Source organism: Muntiacus reevesi, chromosome 18 (assembly GCF_963930625.1).
Source record: "Muntiacus reevesi chromosome 18, mMunRee1.1, whole genome shotgun sequence".
NCBI lineage: Eukaryota > Metazoa > Chordata > Mammalia > Artiodactyla > Cervidae > Muntiacus > Muntiacus reevesi.
Window position 1 is genome coordinate 48,861,088 of NC_089266.1, and position 22,108 is coordinate 48,883,195.

Consider the following 22,108-nt stretch of genomic DNA (forward strand, 5'->3'; position numbering starts at 1 on the left):
GTACTCTGCATATAAGTTAAATAAGCAGGGTGACACTATACAGCCTTGACATACTTGTTTCCCAATTTGGAGCCAGTCCGTTGGACAATGGATTCATGTATACGTGTGGCTGAGTCCCTCTGCTGTCGACCTGAAACCATCACAACATTGTTAATTGGCTGTACTCCAATATAAAAATAACAGTTAAAAAAAAAAAAAAAAAAGAATAAAAGAGAGAAGACATAAACACACTTGGAATGAAAAAACAAAAATTAAGAGTTTGTTTTGGTGCACAGTTGTAACATGGCAAGAGGCAGAATCTGACCCTGATAATGGACTCCAAGCCTTCTACTTACCAGAGGGCATAACACTGGTGGCTAGTATCTGGCTTGCAAATAACTTTTATTTAGACAGTATGATGTTTACAAATTAACAACAACAACAAAAAAAGCCCTGCCAACATTTCAGAATTGGATGTTCTGTACAAATACCTGGATTTCTGGCTTCTCTTTGGGGTGGAAGAGGTGTGCTAACGCTGGAGCCCACATTCCTGCATGGCAACAATCAAATGCAGCCTTCAGATGGGATGGGTGCCCTAGAACTCACCAGTCCCCACTGTTCCCCATTCTCCATGGCGGGACCAGCTTCTCTGACACTCTGCTCCCAACCTAGCCCCTATGGGCCTCTGAGTGTGTAACTACTGCACTATTTATTAGCTTGCTTTCCACTGCTATGAAATCCAAAGGCAGCTTTTTTTTTTCATTTTTTTAAAAAAAGATTTGTTTTTGGCTGCCCTGTGTCTTCATTGCTGCTTGAGGGTTTTCTCTAGTTGAGGTGAGCAGGGGCTACCCCTCACTGAGGTGCGCAGGCTTCTCACTGCGGTGACTTCTCTTGTTGTGGAGCACAGGCTCTAGGCACAATGGCTTAGTTGCCCCAAAGCATGTGGGATCTTCCCGAACCAGGGATCAAACCCATGTCCCCTGCCTTGGCAGGTGGATTCTGAACCACTAGACCACTAGGGAAGCCTGGCAGCCTCTTTTTTATTGCACCATCTTTTATGGGTCTCTCATCACAGAGGTAGGTACATTTCTGACCTTGTGATTTCAATACTAAGGAACCTACCTACCTGGTGATACGTCACTGAGGAAAGCTGGGATCTTTGTTCCCTAAGCTGCACGTTCTGGCTCTGGCCTAGTAAAATTCTTATTTAACCTTTAAAACAGTTAGGGGAAAAAAGCCAACTCATCTACTTGCTCCTGTTCAATGGTATGTACAATTAAGTGAGCAATGCCACCACGTGGAAGAGAGATTCCATGTTGAATTGCCTTAGCCAGAGAGGCTGGGAGACTGATGACCATTCTCAATTTACAGGGCCATTCAGGAACTAGAAGTGAAACACCCGCCCATCTTTCTATGCTGCTTCTTTCCAAAGTTGTCCTTTATTCTTATTTTTTCATTAAAACATTATTTTATATATTACTGACTTCCTGTGTGCCAGGAACAACGTTTCAGATACAAGGATGAAGATATTCAAGGTGGTCATTTAAAAAGCCAGAGACACAGACTGCACTTTAGAAGTCGTGCTTCGTTTTGGATCCTTTTTCTGTTTGTTCATTTCCTTAAACAAGCTACCACTGCTGCTGATTCAACATGTTTCATTCTATACATTTTTAATGTCTATTCCTGTGTTTTACAGAATGTAAGCAGAGAGATATTAAATTCTTTGCGAGTCAGTGTAATAAGCGAATACATAAATCTCCTTGTCAAATAGGACTGAATCTCATGGGGGTAGGATTTCACATTCACTGAGCACTTACCAAGAAACCATGTCAGGCATTTGTATACCTCATTTCCTAAAAATGAGCCCAAGAGGCAGGTATTCTGATTTTAAAGGTAAATAAAAAGGACTGAATGTGAAGGTCCCATAACTCTAAATCTTCAACTCTTCTTAACACTATCCATGGGCTCCCTGGAGACCTCTCAGAACCTGGGATATATCCCTGGTTTCTCAGCGTCCCCTAGAAACCAAGGATCATCTCCAGGCATCGTGTAAGAAGTGCACCTCTTTTTCACCTTATTGCTTAATCTGCATGAAAACTGTTGCAAAAACTCCTTTAATTCTCAGTTACAAATGAACAAGCTATTCTTCTCCTGAACCCTTTCAATGCCTTCCAAACAATTTCCTAACAGGGATGTGAAGCAAATTTATCTGGTTGCTGCAAGTACCTTGTTCTACATTGAACACACCTTCCATTCTCTCAGAGATGGAACATCCAACTCTGTAAGTCAGATAGGTATTCAAATAGGAGAATTAAAACAGGGTCACAGAGAGGAAGGCTAAAGAATTTGACATTTTTGTGTTTACTTGTATAGAGGAAAAAGAGCACATAGATGCATCCACAGTATTTAATTTGTTTGGATAATAGTTACAGAGAAACAGGTACACTCCATATACAATTACCAATACTTTTTTATACAGTTCATATTTCAGTACATCAACACTATTTTATTTACACTCTATTTATGTACATTAACATCTTTCTAAAGTCAGTGCATTGTCAACAAGTTTTATACAGTAATTTACAAGGTGAATGTAGTTAGTTAATTTAATAAATTTTCTGCTAGTCATGAATTAAAAAAATTAATTACAACCAATGTAACAAACACAGATCAAACAACATTAGTAGATTGTGCTACCTGCTTAAATAAAACATCTGTAAGGAAATTATTTAAAATCTTCCACTTTTTCATGGGACTTGTCCAGTTAGGAATGGACAGATTTTATACACCAAGAATCATGAAATTCTAAAGTCTGCATTTTGTCTGACTTCATTATATTATAGCATTTAGGCAACTCCTTCCTACTTGCAATTATAGTCTTATTCTGAATAGGCTTTCAACTCAGCCATTTACCTTTGTAAATGCTCTGAGAACTGGTTAGTAATCGACCTTAGGTATCAAAACACAAACGCTTAATTACATTGGTACCTACTATCTATGAGGAAGGAAGGGTAATGGCATCTGACAGTTAATGAGAATCAACTTCCAGGGTCTAGATGAATAAAAAAAGTGAAATATTTACCTTGAATATATATTTAGAAACAACACAGAAAAAAAATGCTGCCTGAAATAAATAACATTTATATTTTTGTTCCAGTCTTGAATTATTGGAGGATAAAATGACGTGAGCAAAGAAATACCTTTTGATGACCAGTACTATTAAAAAAAAAAGCAAATGGAGATGCAAACAAAAAGTTTACTTCCTAAATCTCCCAACTGCATTAAAAATACTTATACATTATCAACGTTTGGGACGTGTTTTGTTTTTAAAATTAATATAATAGGGGAAATACCCCCATCAAGTTAATGTATAGCCCTTACAGCCATCAAATATGAACAACTTTTGAAAAGTTCATTTGCACGTATTCTTTTTTTAAAGTGCAAAACAAAGAAACAAAGAACAAACAACCACCAACTGCAAAACGTCATCTAGCTTTGTGGCCCTGTTCCCTCTCAGACACTGCAACAGCGCATGGAAGGATGGTGTCAGTGTCGGCCGCCACTCCCCTCCCACTCTCAGCAGTTGGGGGGTACGTTTTTGAGGGCACTTTAAGTACCCTCAAAGCAAGCCGTCTCTATCTGGAGGGCTATTTTATTTTAGCTGGATCTCCCACGATGCTTTTTTTTTTCCCCTACAGGGTCTCCCAACCAAGGCCCTGGGGAGAAGGCACGCAGCTCTTAAGAGAGCCTCCCTTTCAGACTGACCACTTACATATGTCTCTACTACAATGACTGGTTGTGTCTCAGATACAAACACAACAACAAAAAGAAAAAGCGATGAAGACATAGAAAGAGTGGGAAATGGTTTAAAAAGTAAATTGAAAAATCTGTGTCCATGCTGTAAGAATCCTTTGCACGCCTTCATGATCTTGCTTTCTCCATCGTGTCAGTCGCTACAATGGAATAAAACTTCAGGAAAAAGGAGGTAGCATATCATGTCGTCCCCAGACAACACTACAATGTTTTGTTTTACTTTGACTCCAAGGAGATTCGTAGTATTCTGTTATGATTATTGGTAAACTATACTCACTACAGGGTTGTTCATATCTGGACAAGCACAATTTAGTTCTTATTTGGTCCCAGGTGGCTGGTGCCAAACCCTTTTGTTTACAGGCTAATGGTGGGCTCTGCCTGAAAGCTCTCTACCAGGGAGCTTATGTGAGACACTTCCAAACAAAATTATTACTACTGGCATGTTAACTGCTATTTTAATTAGGTTTTTTTTTTTTAATTTTGTGCTTCAGGGTCACAGGATAAAATAAGTACACATTGAGCTTGCCTTTCAGCGATGCTTTTGCCAAATGTCAGTTACAGGGAGTCATCTCCCTCATCACCAATCTACCTAGCAGCCAGAGTGGTAGCTTCACTGTAACACACAGTACTTTTTGTAATCAGACTCGAAGTCTTCGTCCATGCTGCTTGTGTCTGCCATCTTTTTGCCATCGATCTTTGGCAGAAACTGTGCATAGTCTATCCCCTGCTGCTCATAGAAAAGAATGTAGGCAGAATCGGTGTCAATTTCATCAGGGTGAAGTTCCTGGAGGAGCAAGAAAAGTCTTTAACAAAAAAGCCGGGCTTCCCTGGTGGCTCAGACATAATCTGCCGTCAATGCAGGAAATCTGAGTTAAATCCCTGGTGGGGGAGATCCCCTGGAGGAGGGAATGCAACTCACTCCAGTATTCTTGCCTGGAGAATCCCCATGGACAGAAGAGCCTGGTGGGCCCCAGTTCATAGGGTAGCAAACAGTCAGACATAACTGAGCGACTAAGCACACAGCACACATGCTGACTCTAAATCCTCACCAGGGAAGGGAGGACCAACCCTCTTTCATGACTAAAACTGATTGCTTCCAATCAGCTTAATATTTTGGCTACCTCATATCTGCCCCTAAAATAAGATGCATTATTTTCAATGTGTGCTTTTGGGAAAATATACAGTCCATAGACAAGTCAAAAGAATGACAGAAAACAAACACATCAAATTCTAATACCTCAAAAGATAGGAACTTTTTCTTGTTAATCAATACCTTCTATTTTTTCACTGTTTTCATTTTCTGCTCTGCATATCACTTTTTTGGGGTGAAGGGGCATGCTGTGTGGCTTGTGGGATCTTAGTTCCCTGACCAGGGATGGAACCCAGGCCCTTGTCAGTGAAAGTGACGAGTCTCAGCCACTGGACTGCCAGGGAATTTCCTGCCTGTCACTTTTATTCCTTTACATTGAAGGCATCTATATACGGATTCTAATAGAAACAACTACTTCCTATTCAGGAGAAAGGGCTTCCCTGGTAGCTCAGTGGTAAAGAATCTGCCTGCCAATGCAAGAGACACAGGTTTGATCCCTGGTTCAGGAAGATCCCTTGGAGAAGAAAATAGCAACCCACTCCAGCATTCTTGCCTAGAGAATCCCATGGACAGAGAAGCCTAGTGTGCTACAGTCTATGGAGTTGCAAAGAGGAGGACATGAATTAGTGACTAAACAATAATAATTCAGGAGAAAATCCATTATTTCAACAAATGTCCTCTAGATCTGTTGACATTTCTGTTTCTTTTATTAAAAGATCAGGGACATTTACCTTACAGCTGCTGTCATTGTAACAGTACCACTTGCTATTTGGGTTTTTGGCATAAGTGACGTAATGGCCCCCGCCCAGAATTCCTGAATGGCACTGTAAGAGAGGAGAAAGTGGAGGGGTGTTAGTAGTTGACAATACTCAGGCCAGGCCAAGTACCAGGATCCAATCCAAGGAAAAGTGTTTTCCTTCTTCTAAAAACAAACCAAGAAGGAAAACTGAAAATTTTAAAACTTTGAATCTTACCATTCTATTGTTGTAATTATTTTTGGAAAGCAAAACTCCCTCAGAAATACACACTTGTGAACAGCTTAAGCCTGTCACTCCACCTACAAGATTACATGACTGTTCGCTTTATTAAACTGTGAGCATCTTGGATTCCACCCAAAAGGCCAAGATATTTACTGCTTACTTAGTCTATCACCAAGCTCAATGCCTAGCAAACGAGCAGGCGCTGAAAAAATGATGAATGAACGAAGACGAAAAAACCAACCACTGAAAAGGTAGATCATTCTAAAAATCATACAAGATGTAAAGCAATTAACCTCCAACGAATAAAAATAAATGGGGGGGAAAAAAAAAGATAAGTGAGTAGAGCAAAAGCACCAGACTATATCGTTCTTTTGAAGTCTCTGTTTGACAGAAATGTCCTTTGCTCATTATACTTTATATTTCCAGAAAAAAAAAAAAGATTATAATAAAATGAGTTTTTGAAACCACTTACCGAAATTGCATATAGGTTATAAATAGGCTTAACATGAGTCTCTTCTCTTTGGTCATCAGTGCTGTCTTCCTCACTGTGGTTTTCAAGCTGGCCATTGCTGCAGCCATTGCCACACGCCTCAGGCTCACAAAGGAATCCATTGGCCAAAGCTACTTCGTGGTCCTGCGGGGTGCCCAGCTCAGGCTGGCTGCCCCCCAGCATGTGCCCTCGGCTCAAGGCATCAGACAGCTCACAAACGTGCCCAGCCCCGTTCTCTTTGCTGGTGTCCAAGTTCTCCTTACTACTCGACAATTTGTTTTTGCTGCCGATTTGGGGCAGGCGGAGCCTCCCTTTGCTCCTCCCTAAAGTTCGAGGGCTGCTGTTAGGGCTGCTGTTTTTGCTGGAGGGACAGCTGGTTCCACTTTTTCTTGATGTAGATGGTGAACCTGTGAAAGGGAAGAAAAGATAAATCCAAATGTCACAAGTTAAACCAGCTACGAAAAGCTAACTCTGCAGTCAACTGCCCAAGTGTATACAAAAAGGTAAAGACAGGGGCATCCTGACTGGCTAGGCGTTACTCCTATTATGTGGCCAATAAGTTACATTCTTGTTTTCCTCAATGCCAACCCTCTCAAGGCAGCAATATCCTGAAAATGTGAAGTACAGTAAGTATGGACTTAGAAAAAGAGCAGAAAGATTATTTAGGGCAGATTCAGTTCAAAATAATATTAGACGAAGGGGTTTGACAAATATATATATTCTTCTTTAGCTTAAAAGATATGACCACAATTATCAAGCACTTACTCCTACAAGGCATGACATCAGAAACTTTATTATCTCTACCTCTCACAACAACCCTGCAAAGGAGCAGATCTCAAACAGCTCCTGACTTCCTTGTATACCCTTAAAAATTGTTGAGGATCTTGAGAACTTTTGTTTTTTTGAGTTCCATTTATCAATATTTACCATGTTATATATTTACCATATTAGAAGTTAAAATTGAGGAGTTTGAGAAACACAAGACACATATATTTCATTGACAAAATCACATATATGTTGGCTCTAAGTCAACCTGTGAGAGAATGAGAGTGAAAAGGCAGATACTTAGCTTTTGGTCTTTTTTTTTTTTTTGGCTGCACCATGTGACTTGTGGCATCTTTAGTTTCCTTATCAGGGACTGAACCTGGGGCTACAGCAGTGAAAATGCAGAGTCCTAACTACCAGACTGCCAGGGCATTCCCAAATACTCAGTATTTTAATGGAAACAGTTTTGATCTTCAGAAAAGGTCTCAGGCACCCTCTAGGGGTTTCCCCAAATTTTATTTTGAGAACCCCTGATATAATGAAATAAGAATGACAACTATCATTCATAATCACCAAATGCCAGGTGCTATATAAAGTGCTTTACTCTCCATTTTATTAGTAATATTTATTTATTTGGCTGCACTGGGTCCTGGTTACAGCACGAGGGACCTTCCTTGCAGTGCCCGGGCTCAGCAGTGGAGGTGCTTGGGCTTAGTTGTTCTGCAGCAGGTGGGAGCTTAGTTCCCCCTCCAGGCACTGAGGCCTGGACCCTTGCACTGCAAGTGGATTCTTCACCCCTAGACCACCAGGGAAGTCTCTACAGTGCTTAACTCTTAATGTATCAATTTCTCACTCTGTGAACTTAGTATTTTCTTCTTTTTATGAATGAGAAGAGAGATTTAGTAAGGCTGTATCTCTTGCTAAAAGTCACACAGCTCAAATGTAGACAGGTCTGAGTCCAGAAGGATCCTGGTACAACCAAGTTGTTGCTCTAGAGTGGAAGATGGAGGGAAACGTGCAGCCTAGAGGGGTCCCAGGAAGGCCCCCCACCCCCGAGTGAGGCTAGGGCTCCTCACCTTTAGGACTACTGACGATGTTGGCACTCAGTGAGGACGGGCTCTTACTCAGGAGCACGGCGTCTTCCCCAGTGGAGCTCTGAGCATCTGCTTTCTTCACCTCTCCTGCGGGGATCCTGGGCTCAGACAGGTCATCCCCCTGGGGGGTGAGTGGTTTACGCTGACAGAGAGCTGGGTCCCTCGGCACCAGAAAAGCACTAGGGTCAAAACTTTCACGAGGAAATTTAACAATTTTCTGTGATTTTATCCATCGACCATTTACAAACTGAAATCGTTTGAGATGAATAATCTGGAGAACAGAAAACAGCTGCATTAACATGTTCTGAAGATACAAAATAGACACACACACAAAGAGTCTAAAACATATGTAAATGTTCCAAAAATATGTATTTTCCCCCCAAAAGAATATATTTTCTTATGTAACCTAGTTAAGAGGCCACTGTGCTTTAGCTATGTGGCTAGAATGGTAATCCCCCTAATATCATAATCAGTGTACATCCAAACTCTCTCCCAAATGTCTTCAACATCATAGGAGCCTCTTCCTCCATGTCCTCTGGGCTTGTGACTCACACTGACCTTTACCTCTCTCTAATATCATCCATTCACAAACACACGAGGCTAGAATACTATAGACTGAATCATCTGAAGAAAAGCGGGGGCGTTTTTAGCAGATGAAAGTTACTCAGCCTCCAACAGGAGGCCTCTCCTTTCTTAACATTTCTGTTGGCTGCGATCAGGGGGTTTCACTGTCCTGAAGAGCGTAAGAATCTCCCTTCTCCTTTCTGACTTCTCTCTTTTTTCCCAAAAGCAATGAATTCCTTCAGGCTTAAACACAGTGTTATTATGCTCCCTATCATGAGCATACTCTTGAGAGTCCCTTGGACTGCAAAGAGATCCAACCAGTCAATCCTAAAGGAAATCAGTTCTGAATATTCATTGGAAGCACTAATGCTGAAGCTGAAACTCCAATACTCTGGCCCCCTGATGTGAAGACCTGATTCACTGGAAAAGACCCTGATGCTGGGAAAGATTGAAGGCGGGAGAAGGGGATGACAGAGGATGATATGGTTGGATGGCATCACCGACTCAATGGAAATGAGTTTGAGTAAGCTCCAGGAGTTGGTGATGGACAGGGAAGCCTGGCATGCTGCAGTCCATGGGGTCACAAAGAGCTGGACACAACTGAGTGACTGAACTGAACTGATTGTGGGCACAGATATTTGGGTGGCTACCTCTACCCCAAATGCTTAACTATTTACTATTTACATAAAGAGAATCCCTCTCTAAGAGCCATGCTGGTGTGTGGATGTAACAAAAGCCCATCAAGCTATCAACATAACATTTACTCCTCATTATTCTTTGTGTTCAGTTGCTAACTCATGTCTGACTCTTTGTGATTCCATGGACTGACTGTAGCCTGTCAGAGTGATTCCTTTGTCTGTGGGATTTCCCAGGCAGAATACTGGAGTGAGTTTCCATTTCCTTCTTTAGGGGATGTTCCCAACCCAGGGATTGAACCTGAGTCTCCTGTCTGAAAAACACAGTTTTATAAATACTGATACTTCATGATATGTGATATGTTTTATGTGATGGTCATATAAGTATAAATAATTGTCAAAATTCATCAAACTAGATGTTTTAAATCTATGAAGTTAACTCCATGTTAACTACACACCTCACTCCAACCTTACCCCTCCCCACCTACCTGTTCCCAAGCCTGCCCCTCTGCTCAGCGTCCCACCCCTGTGTGGGACAGTCGCTCAGTCGTGTCCAACTCTCTGCGACCCCATGGATGGTAGCCGCCAGGCTCCTCTCTGTCCATGGGGATTCTCCAGGCAAGAATACTGGAGTGGGTTGCCATGACCTCCTCCAGGGGATCTTCCCAACCCAGGGATAAAACCCAGGTCTCCAGAATTGAGGGCGGATTCTTTACCAGCTGAGCCACCAGGGAAGTCCATGAATACTGAAGTGGGGAGCCTACCCCTTCTCCAGGGGATCTTCCTGACCCAGGAATTGAACTGGGGTCTCCTGCATTTTCAGGCGGATTCTTTACCAGCTGAGCTACCAGGGAAGCTATCCCTGGAGCTAGCCAATCCCTGTTAGTAATTTCTTGTGCTTCCTTCCCTGGGGAGTTGTTCTTGTCTACATTCAGTCTCACAGAGTGGTAGGAAGAAGATATGAATAAAAACATAGACACAAGGTCTGGTTATCAATATGATTTCCTCCCTTATGGGAAAAACTTTCTTAAATGAATAGGAAGAACTGACACTGCCAACTCTTGACAATCAACAGGAGAGTCTCCTAATCCATGAATGGAGAAGGCAGAAGTACATCACATCGGAAAGAACATATTAGCCCCCGTGCACCTGGTGCACACACATTTAATTCAGCAGTGTCTGTGCCTATGTGACCAAGCACAGTGGGATTGGGGGCTCAGGCTCCGCTGCTCTTCTGCAGTCTGTAAAGCGCGAGCCTCGAGCTTTCTCTCTCCCTAGAGCCAGAAGTGCTTTCACATTCTCCTGAAGTTAGCTTCACCAGGCTGTACCACTTGGGGCACTTCTCGCATGTCTCACTCAACTGCAGTTACTGGTCCATATGACTTCTCTTCCCTTGGAGGCTGTACCCTCTTTAGGATACAAAACTAGTAAACATCTGTAGGACAATTCAGGTCTGCGTACACCAGCAAAAGTGTTTTATGTATGTAAATATTTGGGTGAACTCGTGGCTTGTGGAATCTTAGTTCCCTGACCAGGGACTGAACTGCCAATGAAACTGCCGAGTCCAAAACATGGGACTGCCAGGGAATTCCCAGCAAAAGCATTTTAAACACTGTGGCGAGAAAGATGATTCTCAAAAATTCTTATTTATTCACAACTTTCCTTCAAGCTAGACTGCTACTCTCTCAGAGGTGGGGCTGTAACATACCAGGATGGGGGGAAGCCTCCAGAGATCTAGCTTCTTGGTTGCCAAGCAGTGGGTCTTACACTTGGAGCAATAGTACATCTCGTTCTCCCCCAGCTCCTCCTCGCTGGTGAAAGCTCGGAGACAGCTGTCCAGGTTGATGGGCTCAGCTTGTGCTCGGCGACTCTGTTCCACACTCTCGTGCTCATCTACAACCTGCAGGTGGAGGAAACAAGATGAACGGGAGAAGGGGTAGGAGGGAGTTTAGAACGGTCACCTGCTAAGCAACATCCTGTTGGTGACTCAGCCTCATTTACTTTACTTTAAAATACAACCTAACCAGAGTCTGAACAAATAGAGCATTTGCACATTTATTCCCAGATATCACATCAATAACATCTTTGAACAAATTTCTACTTAAATGACCATAGCTTTTTGGGGAAAATTTCTGCATGCTACTAAATGACAAAAATAAAACAAACAAGGACTTGCCTGTTTACAATTTTGAAATCCGAAAACAGCTTATATGCGGGCTGGCTTTCAAGTCAGGGGTGTTGAGGTTAGGACATTTATTTTTTTAACAGGGACAGGGACATGATTAGTATGCTGCAGGCTCTACAGAGGCTAGGAGAAATAATATCACTAGAACAGAGGCCAGATCTGGATTAAATAAGAAAGGGTACAGACAAACTCACCTTGAGAGGACAATCACCAGGGCATTAAAACCCAAAGCCACAACTCATTTGCATGTCGATGCCAAGTCGCAACACAGAGTTATCAAAACACCATGTGTATGCTGAGGAGCAACTAAGCCCATGGGTCACAACTATTGAGCCTGTGCTCAAAAGCCTGGGAGCCGTGACTACTGAAGCTCGCACGCCCTAAAGCCTGTGCTCTGCAACAAGAGTAGCCTCTGCCATAAGCCTGAGCACTGCAACTAGAGAAAAGCCTGAAGAGCAATGAAGACACAGCACAGTCAAAATAAATAAATAAACAAAATTATGAATATAAAAAAAATACCATGTGTACCATTACCTGTCTCCTGCCTCTTGGTGCCTTTTTATTTGACATGGTAACAAAAGGAATAGCAGACTCAAAAAAGCCTGAGTTTGCTAAGACGCTAATACCTGCCCAGACCTCTGTGGTCCCTATTAACCAGCATGCTAGGCTCTGAAGCAAGAAGGAGGTCAACATGAGGAAGGAGCGAAGCGGAAGTAGGTATTTAAGGATGTATACTGGAGATGGCGTGGGAATCAGGAGGAAGGAGACACTGAGGGGCCTAGGATGCAACAGAAAGAACTTTTCCCTCTACCATTCTTGGCTGCCACTTAGAAAGCAATCAGGAACCACAGCGGGTGAGGCACACATTGCATGACTGTGAATGACCGTGAGACCACACACAGGGATCACATCCCAGGGCGGAGCCCAGACAAGCACAACAATGAATGTCTCTTTTTGGCAAAGGTCATACTCAGGTCCCTTCACCCTACTTGTTACTCCTCCCTTCCCGGGGTGAGTTAGTTCTCGTTACCCAAGGCAATTTCCCTCCAGTTTTCCTTCCTGAGCTCTCAGTTTAGAACTGCGTTCAGGTGTGACTTTTTCCCTGCATGAGAAGATGGTTGAGTCAGAGGCTGTCAAATGTTTGTATAAACTATCAAGGTTGGGGTTGATCATGCAATGAAGAGTTTAGCATTGCATCACTAATCATTTCTAAAGAATTTATTTGAAAAGGGGGAACTTTGAGGAAAACTCTTTCAGAAAGGGAAATCTGGATTAAGCTTGAGTCACTGACTTCTTTTCTGACACCTTCCCCAGGCAACACTGACATGCTTCAAAAAGAAACATGCTGTATCATGGTGGTTAGAATCAGAGTAGAAAAAGAGGTATGTTGGGAAGGTCATGTACACACTGCTATATTTAAAATGGATAACCAACAAGGACCTATTGTATAGCACAGGGAACTCAGCTCAGTGTTACATGCCAGCCTGGATGAGAGGAGGGATTGGGGGAGAATGGATACATGTATATGTATGACTGAGTCCCTTCTCTGTTCACCAGAGACTACCACAACACTCTTAATTGACTATATCTCCATACAAAATAAAAAGTTTAAAGTTTAGGGGAAAAAAGAAAAAGAGGTATGTCAAATATAGTACTGTCTCTTTTCTCACAGCCAGTTAAACATTATCTATATTATCTCTACCAGGGATGCTTTATGGCCAACCACAAACTACAGTAAGCAGGTAAAGAATGTTGACTTTTACTGATTATATTTTCTATACAACACACAGGCTAGACAGCTGGATAGAGACAGGAAGGAACTAGAAAATGGATGAAAAAACATATCTGCAGATGACAGTAATTTTTATATATTAATAAAATTTCCCCTTGGGATCTAGCCCCAGATTCTCTATAATTATTTAAATAGTCTAAATTACTTATTGGCACCCTCTTCCTTTATTTTTCTCTAAGTTGCCTGAAAGCTCATCCTTAGTCCAAAACATAAAGTAATGAAATAACAGCTTTCATACATTATAAGACTAATAGAAAAAGAGGAAGATCTAAGAAGTTATCTAGTTTAATTTTCTATTAATGAATATGAGGTTCAAACAGGGAAAAAATTAAAAGAATAAGAGCAATTGCCTATTTTTCCCCTCCTTATCAAATAAAACAATCATGTAGAAATTTTGGAAAGCAGTGAAAAATGTTAAAAGGCAGGAAACCTTATAAAGGCAAACTGTCAAAATATTGGCAGAATTTCTTCAGCCCTTTTTATGATATTTTTCAGGATATGCAATTTTATATCTTACTTTATAAAAAACTTCACATGATATTATTAGCATCTTCCCATATATGCTGGTGTAAAAACTTCTGGTAATCATCATTTTCAGTGACTGCATAGTATTTTATCCAATCACTATACCATGCTTTATCTAACCACTCCTCTAATGTGAGACAAATACAAGTTGCTTCTAGTTTTTTTTTTACTACTCTAACAAATGCTATGATGAAATTTGTCAGCAAATCAGAGTATTTCCTTAGGATAAACTCTTAAAAGGGAAATTACTAGAATAAAAAACATAAAACATATATTTTATGGGGCCACAGGAATAATCTCAATTTTGAACCAAGATACCTCTTTTGTCTACGTGACTCTCCAAGCACATGCAAAAGTCACATGTAGGAAGATATTAGTCATGTAGCCCCATTCCCCAGAAAGGAAGGATATCTCAACAGCAACTTGGTTTCCATGGTACCCTAAAAGCATCACTGAAAATGGAAGTGGGGTGAGATTTAACAGGTCACACAGGTCCTTCTTCCTGTAAGTAGGATGTCCTCTAGAGTTTTCCAGATTGCACACTGGGCTTCTTAAAAAGGGAAGGAGATTTACAGCTAAATAGTTTTTCATCTTTGACAGGAGTATCTTGTCACAGTAATGTCCTGTCAGATTCTGTGCTAACAAAGATTTAAGAATCTTTCAGTTGCTAAAATTTTCCCTCTTCAAAGGAAGTGTGGTGGAGGTTACTGAATTAACCTTGCTCCAATGAGCAAAATCTGCCAAAACATCAACTTCTCTGCAGCTTCCTTTAGCCCAGTGATCTTTCATTTGGCAAGTATCCATAAAGAATACTCATTCTTGGTTAGTGAGAGCCTGAGGATGTGTGGGGGCATAGTTAGGGTTCCAAACAGGGAATCTGGTCTGGAATTGGGAGTTCCCCCACTCCTCAACAGCACAGAAAGACAGAAAAGTCCATAGAGAACAGACTATAGTTGCCAAGGGGGTGGGGAAAGGTTGAATGGAGGTTTGAGATTAGCAGACGCCAACTATTATACATAGAATGAATAAATGACAAGGTCCTACTGCATAGCACAGGGCACTGTAGTCAGTACCCTGATTATAAACCATAATGGGAAAGAATGTATATATGTATAACTGAATCACTTTGCTGTACACCAGGAACACAACACTCTAAGTCAACTATACTTCAAAAAAGAAAAGAAAAGAAAATAAAATTCAATTTTCATTACTACCTTAACTAAAGGGAATGTATTAAGAAACCGTGAAGGAAATTTCCATCAAGAGTCATATAAATGCAAAATCCACTACATTTCTTCATGTGACTAAAACATCGCCTTTGATTCTGTTGCTTTTACTTCCCCATCAGATTCTTCCTCTCTCTACACACAAGCCATCTAGTCAAAGTTCCCTTCAAACATTTTTGGATGTGGAGTTAGTGGAGTTAGTATTCTCTTGGAAGTTTTATTTTCAAAATTGAAGAACTGCTCTGGCCTGAGAGTGGCAGTAGAGGAATGCTAAGTGTGAAAAACGGGCATGGAGATGTACTCTTAGGTGTCTCATTTTGAAACATTCAATCCTTTCTCTAATTTTTCTGACCACTATGTCTATTAAAGGTAGCTGCTATAGCCCTGGAATGCATTTGAGCTAAGTAACAGTGGTTATCAAATGCTGCAACTTCAATAATAATTAATTAACAGGCAGAGAGATTGGCAAGCTTGACATGCCATGGCCAGAGAATATATCTTCTTACTTATGCCCAAAGTTTGGTTTCAAGATTTACTTACTATTAACATTTTCTTTATTTTCTTGGGCTCCAAAATCACTGCAGGTAGTGACTGCAGCCATGAAATTAAAAGATGCTTGCTACTTGGAAGAAAAGCTATGACAAACATAGACAGCATATAAAAGCAGAGACCCTACTTTGCCAACAAAGGTCCACCTAGTCAAAGCTATGGTTTTTCCAGTGGTCATGTACAGATGTGAGAGTTGGACCATAAAGAAGGCTGAGCGCCAAAGAGTTGATGCTTTTGAACTGTGGTGTTGGAGAAGACTCTTGAGAGTCTCTTGGACTACAAGGAGATCCAACCAGTCCATATTCAGTTCTGAATATTCATTGGAAGGGCTGATGCTGAAGCTGAAGCTCCAGTACTTTGGCCACCTGAGGTGAAGAGCTGACTCATTAGAAAACACCCTGATGCTGGGAAAAACTGAAGGCAGGAGAAGGGGAGGACAGAAGATGAGATGGTTGGATGGCCTCACCGACTCAACGGACATGAGTTTGAGCAAGCTTGGGAAGATTGTGAAGGACAGGGAAGCCTGGCATGCTGCAGTCCATGGGGTTGCAAAGAGTTGGACATGATTGAGTGACTGAACAACAACAACAATACAATTAACTCATATTTTGTGGGTGTGTGTGTTGGTGCTCAGTCGTGTCCAATTCTTTTTGACCCCATAAACTGTAGCCCATGAGGCTCCTCTGTCCATGGAATTTTTCCAGGCAAGAATACAGGAGTGGATTACCATTTCCCACTCCAGGGGATCTTCCTGACCCTAGAATCGGACCAGAGCCTCTTGTGTCTCCTGCACGGGCAGGCGGATTCTTTACCACTAGTACCATCTGTGAAGACCCACAATTATCTCTACAAATGGGAAAACTGAAACAACCACATAATCATGCTAATATATCTAAGTGCCACAGAGAATATCAATGAATATTTGCCTGGTTATTATTTAAATTGTCTGAAAATAGAAACGGCATGATACAGTTAAGCTGGGAAAAATTTTACATATAAAAAATGTATATATTTTTATTTACATATAAAAACTGCCATCTTATGGCGACTTGGAGTACTTACCCTTTCCTGTGATGTTTGATAGCGGAGGTGAAGGGCTGTGGGGTCCCAATCCACAGCAATACAGGCATTTCCAATGAAAGCCCTGTCTTCCCCACAATCAATTTTACAGCCTCTGCAAAATCTAAAGGGGGGAAAAACAATCTACTGAGGAAAGAATAATTATGAAGCAGTCCAAATTTTCTTTATCAAAATTATTCTCCCTGGGAATTCCTTGGTGGTCCAGTGATTAGGACTTGGTGCTTATACTACCATGTCCCAGGGGTTCCATCTCTGGCCGAGGAACTAAGATCCTGCAAGTCATGGCCAAAAAGTAAAAAATTCTTTATCTACTTCTCTACTTTCCTTCTTGGGCATCACAATTTGTCATGGGCTTCTAACTTCAGACTGATAAATGCATGAATATGTGTTAGTAATTATTATTAATTCAGTGAATCACACTTAACACTTCTCAAATCTTTAGTTTTTCAAGGCATTTGATAACCAATTGTTAATCCACATGAATATGTGAAACTTCATGGCAAATAAATGATATGGGAAGTAGATATTTGAGATAATTTACCTCTCATGAAATTCTAAATTTAGTTACTTAATGCTTGAAGTTAGGACAACTTAAGGGGCATAACAATGCCTATTTCTGTGTTTGTCAAGTGGTACATTAAATACATATAAAAATTTATGAGTGGGTAGGAACCATGACAAAGGCCACGGCTTTACTGCCTATACAACTCAAGTTTGCTAAGGCTATTATAGTTCTCTGAAAGCTGACTTTAGTACTCAGGTATTTTCCAGGCTGGAACACTAATGACTAATCAATCTCTATAATTTTTCTTAAAACCAAAAATAGTTTTTCAGTAAGGTCTAGTAAATAGAACATGTTTTACTGAACTCAGAATTACTAAACTGATTTATAACTAAGGAGCAGAATGTATAGAATGATAAACATTGATCATAAACTATGAATCTGATGAGGATTGTAGAGTTAACAAAACCAGCTAAGTCTCAAGAGCAAAACTTAGCTATAGACCTCATAGAGAAGAGATGAATAAAGAACTCCTAAGTTTATTTCAAGCTTCCCATTACTACTTATTATGTCTAAAAACTGGAAAGCTTACAAAAAAGGTATAATATCCGAAGCTGCAATTCTGCTAACGTTTTTCTTTTGCGGAAGGTGACCTTACCTGTACCAGGGGCACCAGGCACAGGAGTTTCCGTCTTTCTGCACCACTCGCAGAGTGAACGGGTACTGATAGCCCATGCTGTCATCACTGAAACAGAACACAAACCACAGAGTGCAAGAAACGTCTCTTATCTGGAGTCTCTTTCATCTCCTCTGAAGCACCCCTAAAAGGGGCATCTGCCAGAGCAGTGTGCTCACACTGACAGCTCCATGCTGGCTATCCTAACCCATTAACCTCAGCCCTGCACAGCGTACTCAGGGCTCCCTGCTCGTAGAGGGAAACACAGCAGACCACCAGATGTCTCTGACAGAGTCCATGTGGTCCATGGAAATTTCATAAAATAAGCTAATCATGAGATCGAATGCTAGCTATCTTTCGCCCTAATTCTATCAAAAGATTTAATTCACATTAAACCAGACTCCTTCTATGACAAGAACATAGACAACACAGGAGAGTGAAAGGTCACAATGGTTTTAGAGGAGTTGACTCACTATATATTTAGAAGCTTCTTTAATCAGAATCCCTGATATGGTACAGGATAGACATCCCTTTTTCCTTGCCTTAACTATCTAAAGCTATAAGCTATATAACATATTTAGAATAATGTGTTAACTGCAAGATAGCTTTATGAGTTCTCCAACTGTAAAAAAAAAAAAAAAACACAACTATTCATCCTTGCCCCAATAAGAAGTAACACAAAGAATATAACATAAGAGCAATACACTTTATGGATCATTCGGCAATTTGTAGTGGCTGCTACATGCACATGATTGCTAAAGGTAATGAAACTATGATAAGGACTCATGGTTGTAAGGGCAACCACTATAAGGGCAAGAATGAGTATTATGCCTGTCACAGCAGTTCACATCTTTCTGTCTAATCGTTGACTGAATGATTATGGATAGCCCATGTTGTCCAGTATCATGTCAGTGATAACCAGGGTCAATGGTAAGTAAGAAATGCAAAGAAAGATAAAGAGATAAAACAGCCAGGTAACACTCTGGCAGAGAACTGTGCAACAATTCTCTTCTAAAAAATTTCTTTACTTACAATACTTGCCAGAAAGATTTAGGTAAGAGATCAGAGATTACAAGGATTACAGTACTCTGGAATGTCTAGGTGATGAAAGGAAGGTGTAGTGTCTTTCCTACTCAGAAAACCAAAACAAATGATTGAATTGTAGTGAGTCCCAGAATTAACATAAGTTCTCCTTTTTCTACATTTGGAAACTGTAGATCTAGGAAGATGCCCAGAGACTCACCAATCCTGAGCATGATTACTAGCTTCCTGAGGTGGGAGTGGGCTGGCTAATCGTGACACTTGAATCCAAACTGCATCATACAGGTCTTTCTTCCGGGTGTGTACAGTACATGGAACAATCAGAGGCATTCCAAAAAGGCTGGGGCGATTCTTCTGAGATGACAGGAAGTACAGTTCTGTCCTCATCTATAAGTATAGACAAGAGTGAGCTGAGAAGAGGCCTGATTCCTCTCTTTTGTTCTTCTAGGACTGCCCTGAAGAGGCATCACTACCATTTTCAAATCAGTCACTATCACACTTCTCTTTATTTACAGAACTATCTTTTATTAAAATCTGAAGAGAATGGTTATTCAAAATGGAGTCACTGAAGGGGTGCCAATTTCAGAGTTGCTCTCTATCAAACTTGGGTTTTCAGCATTTAATATTTTCAAATTACACAGTTTTCTCTGATAAACATTTCTCACACACATTGAATCATATATAAAAAATTTTAAAATTATATTTTAATTATATAATGGAATAAAAGGCAAACTTTTGAAATGTTTGCTCTGAGTATGTTAAAGGAGATTTTTATCACTTCTTAACATGGGAGATACTGCACAGAATTAGCCTGGAAATGGTGACTTAAAACAAAATTTTAGTATAATAGAAAAGCTGCTGGGAGTTAAAGGATTATTAAAAAAATCTGCTGAGCACTTGGACATTTAATTCTTTAAATTTGAACTTTATGTAGTAGAGAAGCTAAGCCAACAACTTATAAACTCACTAGTTTCTAAGTGGAAGACTCTTGTTTCAGATACCCAAGTATTTTATTTTGCTGTTGTTCACTTAAGATTATTAGCTAAATACATGATTTTAACACCCCATTTCATGTACTGGTGGTTATATAAGACCTATAGAAAGCAGACATAGTTCAGAAGAACTATTTTTTAAAATAAAAGAACTTTGATTAGTTTTTCTCTCCTTAAACTTAACCTTTCTTCCACTCCAACTCTCAGTAATGACTTATGTTACTAAATAAATGAGATCACTTAAGCAACCATCTCTTTCCTCTACTCTTCTCAGCATTATTTCTTTCTTAAACTCATACAATTTTCTTCCTCTTGGAGGTAACTTCTTCCAGGGCCCTGTGGCCTACACCTCCCACACCTGCTCGGTTCTTTTTGGGATAATGCTCCTAGCTTTACTGTATAGGAATCTTTCTTTGGTTCTATCCTAACAACTTCTTCTTTAATCTGAAAAATCTCACTTGACCTAACTGTGCTAAATTCTTGTCCGATTTCTTTACTTGGTTACTTGGCCAAACTTTTCAGTTTTCATTCTTTTCGATGTCTCTAGCCCATGTAGCCACTTCTTTCTTTCCTTTTTTGAAGTTGACTTCTCTTTAGTAGTTGTGGCAACACAACATATTATTTCTCCCTTTATTCTCTGATATTCTTGCCTATGTTACCTTGCCTTATTCCTCTTCTTTTTCTATCTTGTAGAAGGGAGTAGAAGATAAAAAAACTATTTTCAAAGCAATTCAATCATGAGATCAAAGTGTCTGAAAGAAGAAGGTGGCAACAAAAATGAAGGAAAATGGTAAATTCAAGTAGTATTTTGAAAGGAGAAATTAAAAGGCATGATATAGTAAATATAGAGTTTCAGAAGAAAAGGTGAAAAAATCTAAGAACATCTCTAGCCTTGAGCCTTTAACATGGAAGGATGGCATTGCCTCTCACATAATGAGAAAGGGAGTTGACTTGGGACAGATGGTAAAATTGATTTTAGGCACTCCCAAAAGCAGCTACTAGATTATGAAGTAAATTGGAAACAGGGAACTGGTTAAAAGGTAAAAATTTAGAGCAGACTTTATGGTCCAATAATTACAAAAAAACCTGTATATAATGCTTTAGCACTTACCAACCACTTTATATAACATACGTGAAAGATGAAGGGAGCTGTTTTATAAGAAAGATTTAAAAAAAAATACATCAGAGTTCTTAAAATTTAATCTGATAATGTTTTGTTTAAAGACATGGGGAAATGCACGAATCACCCCAATGATCTTAGCTGATGGGACTGTGCTTAAACAAGAGTTGAGCTGCACTTAAAATTCTAAGACACAAATATATCCCTTAATTCTCTAGGATGTTTACTCAAACAACCATGTCTAGAAAATGATCCATGTCTACATGGTCAGAAAAATCACTCTAAGTTGGGAGTTACTAATTCAGAGGGAAAATGTACATTTCAAAGAATTATCACAAAGTAATTAGCTGTGTAATCACCAATCAGGTCAAGAAGCATTTCGGTCAGCACTCCAAAGCCTTCCTTGAGCTTCCTCCCAATCACAAGTTCTTCCTTCCTCCTAAAGGTAACAGTTTTTCTGAATTTTATGGTAATTATATCTTTGCTTTTCTTTGTTTTATACCCTACGCATAATAAACAGTAAATTTTATCTTCCCTGTCTTTAAAGTTTTATTTATAAATGTAGTATTATTTCATTTCTTTTTGTTTCTGACTTCTTTCCTGCATTATTTTTATGAGATTCATTTATGTTGGGAATAAGTATAAATTCATTCATTTTCAATGCTGCATAATATTCTATGACTAAGACTCAACTGCCTTATCCTTTCTACAAATAATGGACATTTTAAAAAACACAAAACAAAATGGTGGAATTATTTATCTTTAGTTAGAAAATTTAGTTTTCCAAGTAGCTATATCAATGTGCACTCATCAGCAGTGTATGAGAGCTCTTGTTGGTAATATGAGTTACAAATATCTTCTACTCCATGGCTTGCCTTTAATTCTTTTAGTGATGTCTTCTGACGAAATTGAAGTTCTTAGTTTTAATGATGTCCAATTTAACAATCTTTCCTCTTATATTTAGTGCTTTCTGTGTCCTATTGAAGAAGTTTTTCCCCTAAACCAAGGTC

General features: G+C 40.0%; 1 protein-coding gene across 1 annotated transcript in view; it reads right to left on the reverse strand.

Annotated features, from left to right (window-relative positions):
• Nucleotides 1-2,324: 2,324 nt before the first annotated feature.
• Nucleotides 2,325-22,108, reverse strand: part of USP32 (ubiquitin specific peptidase 32) — a 191,785-nt gene continuing 172,001 nt past the window's right edge. The window contains exons 27-34 of the mRNA XM_065908924.1: nt 19,189-19,373; nt 17,928-18,014; nt 16,750-16,870; nt 11,119-11,310; nt 8,194-8,482; nt 6,335-6,759; nt 5,614-5,706; nt 2,325-4,576 (exon numbers count right to left, since the gene is read on the reverse strand). Of these exons, the coding sequence (XP_065764996.1) occupies nt 4,403-4,576; nt 5,614-5,706; nt 6,335-6,759; nt 8,194-8,482; nt 11,119-11,310; nt 16,750-16,870; nt 17,928-18,014; nt 19,189-19,373 (1,566 nt within the window). The 3' untranslated portion in view covers nt 2,325-4,402. The remainder of the gene's footprint in view (nt 4,577-5,613; nt 5,707-6,334; nt 6,760-8,193; nt 8,483-11,118; nt 11,311-16,749; nt 16,871-17,927; nt 18,015-19,188; nt 19,374-22,108) is intronic.